The sequence below is a fragment of the Vicia villosa genome, linkage group LG4, assembly GCF_029867415.1.
Source record: "Vicia villosa cultivar HV-30 ecotype Madison, WI linkage group LG4, Vvil1.0, whole genome shotgun sequence".
NCBI classification, from domain to species: Eukaryota; Viridiplantae; Streptophyta; class Magnoliopsida; order Fabales; family Fabaceae; genus Vicia; species Vicia villosa.
Window position 1 is genome coordinate 143,494,539 of NC_081183.1, and position 14,640 is coordinate 143,509,178.

The 14,640-nt window shown below is 45.5% G+C and overlaps 1 protein-coding gene across 1 annotated transcript; it reads right to left on the reverse strand.

Moving 5' to 3' along the window:
• Positions 1–577: 577 nt before the first annotated feature.
• Positions 578–6,919, reverse strand: LOC131597997 (uncharacterized). The gene is made up of 2 exons (XM_058870652.1): positions 5,889–6,919; positions 578–581 (listed from the first exon to the last, which is right to left on the reverse strand). Exons 1-2 carry the CDS (start codon positions 6,917–6,919, stop codon positions 578–580), a joined length of 1,035 nt encoding a protein of 344 aa, XP_058726635.1.
• Positions 6,920–14,640: the final 7,721 nt, after the last annotated feature.

Consider the following 14,640-nt stretch of genomic DNA (forward strand, 5'->3'; position numbering starts at 1 on the left):
ATAGTGGAGGATCTCGTAAAAGAGCGTAATAAGGTTGCGGACTTGGAGGCCGAGGGAAAAAGGCTCCGCGAGAGAATTGCTGAGTTGGAGAGGGCTCATTTCCCTACTGCCGAGGAGGATGAGGACGAGAAAGCCTTGGTGACGCGTTCTCAGCTTCTGGGCAAGGTTCGGGAGCTGGAGATCGACTGTGTCGCTACCTTGGGGGTCGGTTTTAAAGCTGCCGTGGATCAGCTGAAAGTTCTCAACCCGCGCCTGGTGACGAAGGGCATTGGTCCATATCACAAGGTCGTGGACGGGCGAATTGAATCAAACCCGGAGTTCGAGGACTGGGAAGACGAGCAGGGGCCCCCGGGTGAGGACAACGGTGCCGAGGATGAGGACGGTGATGTCTGATCTGTTTATTCTTGGTTGTGGCCTGTGTGCCAATTTTGTGGCCTGCGCGCCAATATTTTGTGGCCTGCGTGCCAATGTTTTTAATGGGGCGATGCCCGGATAATGTTTGTAATATTTGGATATCCCGGCCAGTTTGGTCGGATTTTAATGTCATTGTGCTTTATGTTTCAACATTTACTTGTGCTTATCTGATTTTATCGTTTGAATGTTTTATGTCTATGCTCGAATAATGCTTGTGCTCGACCGAGGTTTATGGCCCGGGCGTGAGGGGAACGGTCCGGGTGCGCAGAGCAGGTGTGCGCTATAAGCGAGCTCGAGGCCGCGATCGGGGCCAGGTGCTCGCGGTGTGAACGATCCCATCGCGAGCTAGGGTTCTGCCGTGCAGGTACTTCCGCGGAGGGTCTGCGTGTAAGGCCCGCCGCGTAGTCGGCTTTGCCTCCTGGTAGGGTTATCCGACTGAAGCTGTCGTGGAGCATACGCGCTTGTACCATGGCGCGAGTCCTCGCCCAGCTTTCCTCGTGTTCGTCACGAGCGGTCAGGTAGCGTTAGGTTGTTTCTAACTGTAGTAGCGTCTGAGTTTTTCAGCATTCCAAGGTCGAGCTAGTTTTTCGCCGAGAAGGTTCTCGAGGTAATACGCACCGTTTTCGGTTTTATCGTATACTCGGTACGGTCCTTCCCAGTTTGGGGCTAGTTTGCCTTCGCGCGAATCTTTCATGTTTCGGCGGAGGACCAAGTCTCCGATTTCGAATCCGCGTTTGATAACTTTAGTGCTATGGCGTAAGGCTATCTGTTGTTTCAGTTTTGCTTCACGGAGGGAGGATCCTGTTCGGATTTCCTCGACCATGTCGAGCTCTTCTCTCATAGCTTCGTCGTTTAGTTCTTCCTCGAGAGGTGACTCAGTCCGACGAGATGGTTCTCGGATCTCCACGGGGATCACGGCTTCGGTGCCATAGGTTAACCTGAACGGTGTTTCGCCCGTGGTCGAATGTGGGGTCATTCTGTACGCCCAGAGGACGCTGTGTAGCTCTTCGACCCAAGCTTTTTTCGCCTCGCCCAGCCTTCTCTTCAACCCACGGAGGATGACCCGGTTGGCGGCTTCAGCCTGTCCGTTGGTTTGGGGGTGCTCGACCGAAGTGAAGTGCTGCCTCGTCCCGAGTTTGGCCACGAATTCCTGGAATTTTCTGTCCGTGAACTGGGTGCCGTTGTCGGTTATTATCGCCTGTGGGACTCCGAATCGAGCGAGTATGTTCCGCTTGTAAAATCGGAGTACGTTTTGGGATGTGATTTTAGCGAGCGCTTCAGCTTCTATCCATTTCGTGAAGTAGTCCACAGCGACCACCAGGTATTTGTTTTGATAGGATCCGACCGGGAAAGGTCCGAGGAGGTCCATTCCCCACGTGGAGAAAGGCCAAGGTGAGGAGAGAGATTTGAGCTCGTTCGGCGGAGCCAGGTGCATGTCGGCGTGACGCTGGCATTTTTCGCATTTCTTGACGTGTTCCTTGGCGTCCTGCTGCATGGTCGGCCAATAATAGCCGGCTCTGAGGGCTTTCCTAGCTAGTGACCGCCCGCCGAGGTGCTGGCCGTTGATTCCACCATGGAGCTCTTGGAGCACCTCCAGTGCTTGCGAGGCATCGATACATTTAAGGAGGGGGATGGAGAAACCTCGTCGGTACAGTTTGTTTTCGAGGATAGTGTATGAACATGCTCGTCTTTTAACTGCTGAAGCTTCTTTCGCGTCGGCGGGGAGCTCGTCTTTCGTGAGGAAGTTGTACACTGGGGTCATCCAGCATTGGTTGTCTCCGATGGCGAATATCTGTAGAGCTTGCGCGCTTTCGCCTATACTTGGCCTGGGCAGAATTTCTTGGATAACCGATTTGTTTCCCCCTTTCTTTCTCGTGCTCGCAAGTTTGGATAGTATGTCGGCGCGCGAGTTGTGCTCTCGGGGAATATGCTCGACTTCTGCTTTGGCAAATTTCTTCATCTTGTCCTTGACGAGCGCGAGATATTCGGCGAGTATGTCGTTTTTGGCCTGGTAGTCGCCGCTGACGTGGGATGCGACGAGTTGGGAATCCGTATAGATCTTGATCTCTCGTGCGCCTACGTCCTCGGCGAGCCTCAGGCCTGCGAGGAGGGCTTCGTACTCGGCCTGGTTGTTCGATGTGTTGAAGGATAGGACTAAGGATATTTCTATGATAAGTCCCTCGTCGTTTTCCAAGATAATGCCTGCCCCGCTGCCCGAGCTGCTCGAGGCGCCATCTACGTAGATGGTCCATTTGTCTTTGGCCATGTCGGGCGAGTCGGCGATAAAGGTCATCTCGGCTACGAAGTCCGCCAGTGCCTGTGCTTTTAGTGCCTTCCTGCTTTCATACTGTACGTCGAATTCTGAAAGCTCGGGGGACCATCTTAGCATTCTGCCGGCCATGTCTGGTCGGCTGAGGAGTTGCTTGATGGGTTGGTCCGTCCGAACAAAGATTGTGTGGGCGAGGAAGTAGTATCGTAGCCTTCTGGCCGCTATTACTAGGGCCATGGCGACTTTCTCGATCTGTTGGTATCGCACCTCGGGTCCCTGTAGGGCTTTGCTGGTGAAATATACGGGTTTTTGTCCGTCTACGGTTTCTCGGATCAGTGCCGCGCTGACGGCCTCATTAGAAACGGCTAGGTAAAGGTACAGAGGCTCGTTGTCGTCTGGTCGAGAAAGGACGGGCGGTTCGGAAAGTATTTGCTTAAGGTGTGCAAGTGCTTGCTCGCATTCTTCGGACCATTCGAAGGCTGCTTCTTTGCGTAGCAGTTTGAAGAAAGGGAGGGCGTGTTGGGCGGATTTCGCGACGAAACGTGAAAGTGCAGTGAGCATCCCGTTTAAGATTTGGATGGATTTTTTATTGTTAGGAGTAGGGAGTTCAGAGAATGCTCGGCATTTGTCCGGGTTGGCTTCTATTCCTCGTTCGGTCAGATAGAAACCGAGGAATTTTCCTGCCCGGACGCCGAAAGTGCATTTCTCTGGGTTGAAGCGCATCTTGCAGGATCTGGCCTGCTCGAACACGCGCTCGAGATGGGAGGTGTGGTCGGTGTCTTCTCGAGATTTGACGATCATATCGTCCATGTATACCTCGAGGGTGTCGCCGATCTCCCCACGAAACACTTTGTTCATCATCCGTTGATACGTGGATCCCGCGTTTTTGAGGCCGAAGGGCATTACGTTGTAGTAATAGTTGCCCGACTCGGTCATAAACGCCGTGTACTGCTTGTCGCTCCTCGCCATGGGGATCTGGTTGTAACCTGAATAAGCATCCATAAAAGACAATAGTTTATAGCCGGCCGAGTTGTCGACCAGTCTATCAATGTTTGGTAAAGGATAGGCGTCTTTTGGACATGCCCGGTTAACATCAGTATAATCAACACACATTCTCCATTTTCCATTAGATTTCTTAACAAGTACAACGTTTGAGAGCCAAGTTGAATACTTGGCCTCGGAAATAAAATTTGCCTCTAAGAGGTCTTTTACAGCTTTCTCGGCAGCCTCCGCTTTCTCGGGAGACTACCGACGCCTACGTTGAACTATGGCCTTTGCGGCTGGATCGATGGAGAGGTGGTGGCAGGCGACCTCAGGGTCGAGTCCGGGCATTTCTGCGGCGCTCCAGGCGAACAGATCAGCATTGGCTCGAAGGCAGGCTATGAGCTGCTTCCTCGGAAGGTCTGGGATCCCTTTACCGATTTTCACTGCTTTGTCAGGGTTTTCGCCCAAGGGGAGCAGCTCGAAATCTCCGTCCGGAACTGGTCGGAAGGGGTGAGGTGACTTCGACCGAGTCTCTTCCCCAGTCTTTAGTTCTTCCTCTGCAAACCGGGCATCCAGGTCGACTGAGCTGACGTTGGTTGTCTGATGCTGGTCTTCTCGAGGATGCTTGTCTTCGGCCCTTGGCTTTTTGTTGGAGCTGGTCGGCGGAGCGATCAGTTCTAATCCTTTGATGGAGGCGTCGGAGATTCTTCTGGCTGCTTCAATATCGGCGTTGATGGTGGCCACTCGTCCTGTCCTCGTGTAGAACTTCATCTTCAGGTGGACAGTGGAGGGTACGGCGGTCAGTTCGGCCAGAGTGGGGCGTCCGATGATGCAGTTGTACAGGGTTTTGCAGTCGATCACCAAGAACCTGGTTTTGACTTGCCTAGAAGCCTCCCCTTCCCCGAAGGTGACAATCAGCTCGACGTAACCCCATGGTTTAGTGGTAGCTCCGTTGAAACCTTGAAGGTCTGAACCCACATAGGGAGTAAGGTGCGAGTCGTCCAGCTGGAGTGTCCGGAAGAGATGGGAGTACATGATGTCGACCGAGCTGCCTTCATCGACTAAGACTCGTCGAACATCGAAGTTCGCCATTCTGGCTCGGACGAGCAGAGGAATCGTGGCGTTTGGAGCTCCGCCGGGCAGTTCTTCCAGGTAGAAGGTGATTGGTTCAGATTTTCCTCGAAATTTTCGTAGTGTAGGGCCGAGGTCTGTGTTGGCGCTGAGCAGCTCATCGAACTTTCTCTTGACTGAACTGATGGTGAGGGAGCCTGGGTCCCCGTCGTTGGAGACGACCATGGTGAATGGGAAGTTCTCCCATTTGCTAAGTGCGGTGAGGATCCCGGCTGATGGCACGAAATCCTCTGGACGAGTGACGGACAGTGCTACTTGTAGGGGCCTGTTATCCGGTGAATTCCCTTCGTCAGAGTTTCTGTGGTCGTCCCTTCGGGAAGGTTCCCCTTTCTGTGTGTATTTTGAAAGGCGGCCCTCCTTGATCAGTGTTTCAATTGCATCTTTGAGGTGGATGCAGTCTTCGGTCAGGTGGCTGTGACTTCTATGGTATTTGCAGTACTTTGATTTGTCGGTTCCCGGCCTTGCGGGGTTCGACTTTGGGGGCCTGATGTTTGATTTCTTGAAGTCGGTGTTCTGGCATTCGGCCAGGATCCTCTCCCGCGAGGTGTTCAGAGGGGTGTAGTCATTGAAGCGACCAGATGGTCCTCGGCGCTCTTTGATGTCGAGAGATCTGTCGTCTTTCCTTTTTTCATGCCCTCTCTTCGAACCTGGGTGCTCGTAGTTTGAACTGCGAGCGGCGTCACTGCCTCGCGAGGCTTTGATGGCAGCGGCCTCTCCTTCCTCGAACGCGATGAACGCTTGAGCTTTGCGAAGGAGGGCGTTCATGGAGTGGACCTTTTCAATCTTAATGGCCTTCTTAAAGTCACTGCCGGGGAGAAGTCCCCGTTCTAAGAGGTATCTCTTCATGTAGTCTTCTGTTTGTACTTGGACGGCCTCCTTGTTGAACCTGTCGAGATAATCCCGAAGAGGTTCGTTGGGCCCTTGTATCACGGCCTCGAGATTGGCCTCTGATTTTGGTTGTCGTCGGGAGGCTGTGAAATGGCTCAGGAAGAGTTCCTTGAGGTCGGTCCAGGAATGGATGGAGTTGGGGCGGAGGTTTCTGTACCAAGTCATTGCTCCCTTCCTGAGGGTGGTCGGGAAGATGCGGCACCTTATAGAGCCCTTGACGACGTGGTAGTCCATGACCGCTTCGATGCTCCGAATATGGTCGTCAGGGTCAGTGGTTCCATCATACTGGTCCAACGCCGGGGGTTTTTCCATCCCTCGAGGAAGGCGGGCTCTTCGGATGTCTTCGGACAGAGGGCTGCGGAAGTCTTCTTCGTCGCTTGGTCTTGGTGAAGTTGAATGTCTGCCTCGCCGGGGTCTTTCCTGGTCATTGTTGGGACCGGCGCGATTATCCCGAGGAGAGGGACGCTCGCGGGGTTTCAGCACAGCCTTGGAGGGGCCCTGATGACCCTGCTCGGGGGAGAGGCTTCTTGCTTCAGTGGCCTCTGGTCTCTGGTTCTTCCTGCTCTTTCTCGGTGGAGAGCGGGAATATGACCTCCGACGGCGGTGTCTTCTGGGTGGCGAGCGTGAAGAAGATGGGGAGCGCCGGCGGTGCCTCCTCGGAGGTGAGCGCGAGGAGGAATAGGAGCGCGACCGGTAATGTCTCCGCGGAGGGGAGCGGTACCGTCGTTTCCTTTCCAGCTCGTGGATACGGTCGTCCTGAAGTCGGAGGAGGCTGTTAGTCTTTTGCAGTTCTTTGAGCAGGAGGACAGTGACGGGGTCAGCATCCTCTGGGATGTTGAGCGGTTCCTCCTCTTCTACATGACAGGTCCTCCGCCTGTCGGAGGTGTGGGTGAATGAGGAAGCAGCGTGCCCATCTCTGGCGTCGGTCTCATTCTCATTCTGGGGGCGCTCAGGCCCATTGTGGGTTCGGGCCTGCTGGTCTTCCCCGTTCTGAACGTTTCCCTCAGGAGGGTTTTGTTCGACATTCTGAACCTGTTGGAGGCCCTGCAGCTGCTGGACGTTCTGGACCCGCTGCCTCCTAGGTTGCGAAGTCTCCTGTCTCGACCTTCCCTGTTCGGCAAGGGCATGTTGAGGTTCTTCTTGCCGGCGGCGATTCGTCACCTCGCGAGTGGAATCTTCGATCAGATGTTCCAGGAGGAAGGGGTCGGAGCTTGGGATGTTGTTGTTAGCCATGACGATCGTGAAAGGTTATGCTTTAATCTTTGTTAAAGAAGGGGGAGCAAGATTCCCACAGACGGCGCCACTGATCGTACCTGATCAGAAGAATCGTCAAGGCAGCAGAATCTGGCTTGGAGAGCAAGATGGGGGGGGGGTACCTGCAAGGTTCTCCGATGCTTAAGTTAGTAGCTATCAGAGAATGAGGGTTGAGAGTGAAGAATAAAATACCTGACCCTCTAGTGAAAGAGGGTATTTATAGCCCCCAGCGCTGGGCCAAGGTTCCCTAATTGGGCCAGATCCAATTGGAGGCCCACGTGCTAGGGAACTGCCAGAACGTCCCGTGCTAGGGCTGAGTCAGCAGGAGACTCACGTTCTGGATGCACATAGCGTAGGGTTCGGAGATGGTTGACCGAATCCTTCGCTGAGACGTGACGCGTGGTCTTCGCGCGTGGATAGCTCTTGGTGGTTATCCAGTGAGTGGGCCCAAAAGATTTGGGCCTGCTCGGCCGGAGTCTTTGCGCGGGGGCAGCCCTTAACGGTTGCCCAGCAATTGGGCCTAAGGGAATTGGGCCTGCTCGGCTGGTAACAAGGGTTGGGCCTGCTCGGCCCAGTACAGAACAAAACCTAAGATCAAAGGTGTTTTGGGGTTCAGGGATCTCCGTCTAGTTAATTAAGCTCTTTTCCTAAATAGAAACATGGACTTATCTTTAGAGCCTCTGGTATTTGGTTTGATATTCTTATTTCTAGATATGGTGCTTCAGCTATTTATTATTTTACATGGTAGAGATTCAAGTTTCTAAAACACTCCATCTTAGTGGAAATAAGTGTCTCTCCTTGGCTCAAAATAAGAAGACCTTTTCTAATTGGTTTGTTGATTATGTTTCTAAGAAAGTGGGATAAAGTTTTCATATATCCTTTTGGTCGGACCCTTGGTTTTGAGACATTCCTTTTAAAATGGCTTCTCTAGGTTATTTTTTATCTATGGTTTTCTTGAGGGGAGTGTGGGTCAGATAGGTCAGTGGAAATATGGGATTCTTGCTTGGAATTTTAGTTGGATGGGGCCTTTTTTTGTTCACAAGGAACTTGTTGTTGCTAATTTCCTTTCTGCTTTTCAAGGCAATAATTTTTCATTGGATAAAGATCAATGGAGTTGGAATTTTGCTAGAGATGAGAGTTTCTTAGTGTCCTATTCTTACCATGCTCTGTTGGATATTAGTAACTCCTTCAACCTCTCTCTTTCTCCTACTATTTTGTGCCTTCCACTCATTTGGGGGAAGTTGGGCCCCTTCTAAAGTGGTTGTTTTATCTTGGGAACTTTTACTTGATAGGTACCCATTTAGGCATAATCTTTTTATTAGAAGGGTGATTGTTGATCTAGTTGGTATCTCTTTCCCTTTTTGTGGTGGTTTGGTAGAGTTGGATTTCCACTTGTTTGTCACTTATAATTTAGTCAGTATTATTTGTTATATGATCTATAAGTGGGGTGGTAGATAGTGTAACATCCCAAAATTTCTTATTTAATTAGTTTAATTAAATTTTTAAATTAATTAATTTGAATTAGCATTTTATTGGGATTATGTGGAAAGAAATATAAATGTTAAGTTGTTGGGCCTTATGGTGGAATTAGTAATGTGGGGGTGTAAGTGTGAAGGAGCCCATTTCTAATTTTATGTTTTTCATAAAATAAGGAAAACAAGAGGAGAAAGAATTAGAACGTGAAAACAAGAAGTTGTGAGAAGAGGAGCTGAAGAACGTGAAAGAGAATCAAAGAGGAAGAAGACCCATTCAAGAATTTGGCTAAGGTAAGGGGGGACTTATCTGGTTAACATCTATTATCGGGTTAGGGGTTAATAGCATAGAATAGAGGTATAATTCGTATCGATTGAGTCATATGATAGAGTTAGGGATTTGAGTCAATTTGGATGATGTTGTATTTCAAATTGATAAAGTATGTGTAAATGCTTGTTTGTGATGTTTGATTGTGTTTGAATGTGTTGTTGAGGCATGAAATGACATGGAATAATTGTGAATTGATTCTGTTTTTCGTGTATGGTCGATATGATTCGATTTGGTTTGTGTTGGATGGGAATAAGTTGCTGTCAAAAGTGCTTATTTTGCTGTTACAGGTGATGTAACCGGTTACGGTCGGGCTTGTAACCGGTTACGGCTGTGAAAAATGGGGTTTTTGGGCTGGTTACGAGTTTGTAACCGGTTACGGTGTTGTTCGTAACCGGTTACGGCTGAAACTATTTTTGAAAATTATTTTCGTAACCCGTTACGCTTTTTCTGTAACCCGTTACGGCTGAAACTGTGTTTTGAAAATTTGTTCTTCGTAACCCGTTACGCTTTTTCTGTAACCCGTTACGGCTGAAACTGTTTTGGAAAAATTGTTCATCGTAACCCGTTACGCTTTTTCCGTAACCCGTTACGGCTGAAGGTTTTTGAAAAATGAATAATTTTGAAAAGTTTAAAGATGCGTATCTTTTGAACCATTGGCCTGTTTTAAGTGCCGTTTCGAGCAGGATGAAGTTTATGAAGTATTCTTTAATGTTAGGATAATGAAATGAGCAGTAGCTCGAGATTATTTTTAAATCATGATTTTGCTTGTTTTGATGAATGTTGTGTTGTGGACATATATGATGAGATGTAACGATACAAGCTATGTTTAAAACATGATTCCTGTGATGATTTGTTTGTTGGTATGATGAATCCTATGAGATAGTTTTGTGATGATGTGAGTATGATGTGAATATATTGTCTGTGGGATGGATGACGTATTGTTGACATATATGATGAAATATGAAAATATAAGATGTTGTTTTGAAAAACATTATGATGTGATGATTTGTTGGGAATTATATGATGATGATTGCTTTGTTTTAGAATGATGTGGATACATGTATGTTCTTCCCTATTGATGATGATGATTGATGTGGATACATGTATGTTCTTTAATGATGATGATGATGATTGATTGTATTTGAATGATGCTAATGTATATAAACATACTTTGATGATGATGATGATGTTGATGATGATGATGATGAAATGAGTATTTGATGATGTTACTCATAGACTTGACGATGGTATAAGTATGTTCATGTATGTTTTCATTCATTCATATTCATTGATGATGTTGTATCCATGATGATGTGTTGGATCAGTAAAGGGCATGATTCCTATTGTGTGGAATCTGTGCTGGCAAGGTCGTATCTTGATGATGTTGGATCGGTCATGGGTTATTCCCATTGGATGATGTTGGTACCACATGCATAGTGTCAGTTCATACATATGCATGCTTTTTATAATATGATTGGATGTATTCCAGTGTTATAAATATTGATGATGTGTTGGTTGGTTGTTTATGATGATGAAACTTGTGTGAATGTCTGTTTATGAAACAATTTGGTGAATAATGCGACTATGATGTGTTATCGCTTTAAAACCTTATAACATTTGTTAATTATGATGAGACTCACCCTTACTGTTGACATTTTCAGATTGGCGAGTAGCGGCTTTTGGCTTTGGTGAGGATAGCTCATAGGCCAGTATGTTTAAGTATAGCGTCGGTGTCATGCTCTGATATTGTAACATTGGGGAACGCTAGTTAGAGTCTAAGATGATACTCTGTTATGTTGTTATTGTATTAATTTTGTGGGATATTGCATAGATGATGTTATGCCTATCCGTATGATGGATTTTTCCGCTGTGTTAACATGAGATGTTTATGAGTTATGATGAATTGTTCCTTAGTGAAAGCATGACAATGGATTTATGGTAAATTGTTTTAAATGGAATTGTGGCACCCTTGTTTTCATGTTTTACTCTGAATTATTTTATTAATTTTCGCGGGGTTTAGAAGGGTGTTACAATAGTGGTATCAGAGCAGGTCGGTCCGTCCGGCCAATTGTCGAGTCAGTTGAGTTGCGCGACAGTTGTATACTGTCGGCGTTTTATCCTTTGGTACGCGACATGTGAGTGAATCATTGTCTGTACTTAATTGTTTTGTTGCAGGTGTTGGATTGAAACAAGTGGGGGAGAAGCTTCACTTCTCGGTTATGTTTCAGTTGTAAGATGATTAGTTCAGTAGGCTGTTGTTAGCAACAGTACAAGCGTTGTTGGAGTTGTTGTTTCCCGAATCGAAGGTGACTTGGAATTAAGACTTGGCTGGTAATGAAGTTGGAGCATCTTGGAGGAGGATGATTAGATGTAATTGATGACTATCTGTAAGAGAGGGAATTTAGAAAGTTTAAATTTATCAGCTCTGCTGGTGTACTGCGAAGTTGTCAGTTGAGTAGCCTTACGTCTCGGAAGAGGTTCAGTTGCAAGTTTGCAAAGAGGATTGCTGTCGTGATGTTTCAGAAAACGAACTTCGGTGATGGAATGTGTTGCTCAAGTTGTAAGAATTTTTGGAAGCAAAGAGATATGATAAGGGGCTGCATAGAATGCGATTGATTTGAAGAGGATGAGTTTCGGAGTGGAATTTCCACAAGCAAAACGCGGGAAAGTTGCTGAATCTTTATGAAACTTCAAAAATTCATAACTGGAGTTCTGGACATCCGATTTGAGTTCCGTTTGAAGTGTCGGAAAGATAACGAGATGAAATTTTTTATAAAAATGTTTGCAGCAGCTGTAACACATTTAATTGTGACAGAATGATGTTGGAAAGAGGTGAAGTTGCGGTTACTCTTGTTCTGAGAACTAGACTTGTTTATTGGTATTGCACGGGATGTCAGTGTCAGCGTTGAACGGATTGAAGGAATAATTGAAAGGTTTGTTGAGAAGTAATTTTAAGAATTGAATATACCATTTGAAGAGTTTTGGGGATATCGTATAGAGCGTCGCTGCATGATGTCGATGTTGCATTTCAGATAACGATGGAAAATTCATATCTTGAGTTCCGAGTGTCGGATTAACGTGTCGTTTGAACCTACGAAGAGGAGAGATTATGTTCTAACTTATGGGAGAGTTATAAATACAGTAGGGTGATCCTATGAGGAGATATTCTGAAGTCTGTTAAGGAAGCGTGAAACTTGTTGAATAGGAATGCCTACTATCGCAATTGTTTGAAACGATGTTGAGTAGAACATGTTGTTGATGAATAAGTTGATGAGATGTTCGATAATAAATATGATTTGAGTGTCGATGGATTTTAGTGAGAAGTGAATTAGTATTAAAGGTGAGATAAACTTTAGAACGGTTGAAGTCGTATTTGTGAGGCATCACTGATGGGTTTGGGTGGTGTATTGATGCAAGATCAGCAAGTAGTAGCTTATGCGTCGAGACAACTCAAAGGGCATGAAAGGAATTATCCGACTCATGATTTGGAGTTGGCAGCCGTGGTTTTGTTTTGAAGTTGTGGCGACATTGGTTGTATGGTTCGAAATTAGAAGTGTTTAGTGATCATAAGAGTTTGAAGTACCTCTTTGATCAGAAAGGGCTTAATATGAGGCAGCAGGGATGGTTAGAGTATATTTTTTTAAGGATTATGATTTTGGTTTGAATTACCATCCTGGTAAGGAAAATGTTGTGCTAATGCGTTGCGTAGGAAGTCTTTAAATATGTCGGTGCTAATGGTGAAAGAGTTGGATTTAACTGAACAATTTAGAGATTTGAGTTTGGTATGTGAAGACACCCCTAATAGTGTTAGATTGGGTATGCTAAAGCTGAGTAGTGGTATTCTTGACGAGATTAGAGAAGGTCAGAAAGCTGATGTTGAATTGATCGGTAAGTTGACTTTGAATTACCAAGGTAAAGGCGGTGAATTCAGAATTGACTAGAATGGTGTAATGAAGTTTGGGAACCGCGTTTGTGTTCCTGATGTTGCTAAACTTTGAAAGAGTATTCTAGAAGAAGGACACCGTAGCGAATTATTGGACTACGACGATGTTAATAAGTTTGAGTGCTAACTCAGAAAGGACACTATTATGTAGTAACGACAATTTATGCTTAAATATGATTGTCGGCTATCTATTGACAAATTGAGGACTTGATCCCCCTTATTCTCTTGTTAATAGTAGACGGAATCATATAGATGGTGTGAGATTGTTTGTTACCTTAATGGTATAAGATGTGATGAATGCTAAGCCGTGAGAATAATCACTCACCATATTGTGGGAACTTATGAAGAAGTGACTACGAAAGAGTGCAACGTATTGGACGGTGACTTAAGACGGGTAATCGGAGTCGCACAACGAAAGTGTGAGGTGGAGTAATATTATGAGTACTACTCGTGGGCAGTGAGGAATTAATACGTCGGGAGCCTACGTGGAGAACATGTATTGATCTATATGTTGGATTTAGGATCTAGTGGATGTAACGATGTTGTATCATAGAATTAGAACTTTTTTGAATAATTGCCGAGATGATGAATATGTTATTGTGGTTGCACAAGGTTGACGAGTATGTATTCGGCGAAGTTAAGACGTTAAGTTGATACTATAAGATGCTATAATAATTTCTGTGCTGTTGTAAGGTGTTATGTAGATTTCCAGATATAATGAGGAATTATACCCTATGAAGGATGAAGTTGATTTGATTCTTAGTAGAGAGCGAGACTCATTTTGAGCTATTTTGTAAGCAATGGTATATTGAGGCTGATGAGTGTGATCATGATTACTTCTGTGTACTCGTTCTGATGGTTAGAATGTTTTAATAAGGGAAGTAAATCAGGAATTTTGTTTTTAGTGCGTGTAAGTATTGCTAAGTGGTAAATTAGTACCATGTGTGGTAAAGGAGGATTTTAAATGAATGAGTAAAGAGATTCAGAATTGGGTAAAACTAAGAAAATCTAATTGGTGATGATGATTGTAATGAGTAATCAGAGTAGTGCAACAAAAAGCGGAATGTAACGTGTTGGATAATTGCTAGTGTGACTTAAGAGGAGTCAAATAGTTGAAATCCAATGATATAGGAATATTATTATTGAGTTTCTTGAAGGAAGCGATTGGTGAAAAGTGTAAGTATTACTTTATCGCTCAGATGGAAAAGTGTGTCTAAGGTTGGTACGTTCGGTAGATGGAATCCATTACTACATTATTGATCAATTGTGATCATACCATGAATTGTGTAATTATATTATTCAATTATTGAGCGTATTGTATGGATCGCACCTTGACGTTTCACTGTCGTTAACCTTTGGAGATATAGCGAGTGGTACACCTTTGGGGTGGTCGAATGCAACGTAAGAGCTGCGATTGAATGCATGAGACATGCTTTTGTTGGTTATGTCAGATGAATTTTGAGGATCGACTAGGGAAATGTTACCTGGGAACTGGAGAGTCTGATGAAGGACTCCTATCCGGAACTTTTCACTTGAGGTATGTTTTCGAGGACGAAAACTCTTTAGTGGGGGAGAGTTGTAACATCCCAAAATTTCTTATTTATTAGTTTAATTAAATTTTTAAATTAATTAATTTGAATTAGCATTTTATTGGGATTATGTGGAAAGAAATATAAAATGTTAAGTTGTTGGGCCTTATGGTGGAATTAGTAATATGGGGGTGTAAGTGTGAAGGAGCCCATTTCTAATTTTATGTTTTTCATAAAATAAGGAAAACAAGAGGAGAAAGAATTAGAACGTGAAAACAAGAAGTTGTGAGAAGAGGAGCTGAAGAATGTGAAAGAGAATCAAAGAGGAAGAAGACCCATTCAAGAATTTGGCTAAGGTAAGGGGGGACTTATCTGGTTAACATCTATTATCGGGTTAGGGGTTGATAGCATAGAATAGAGGTATA

What these genes read in the sequence shown, in the direction of transcription:
- LOC131597997 (XM_058870652.1), bottom strand. Translation starts at nt 6,919, where the DNA reads ATGGCTAACAACAACATCCCAAGCTCCGACCCCTTCCTCCTGGAACAT.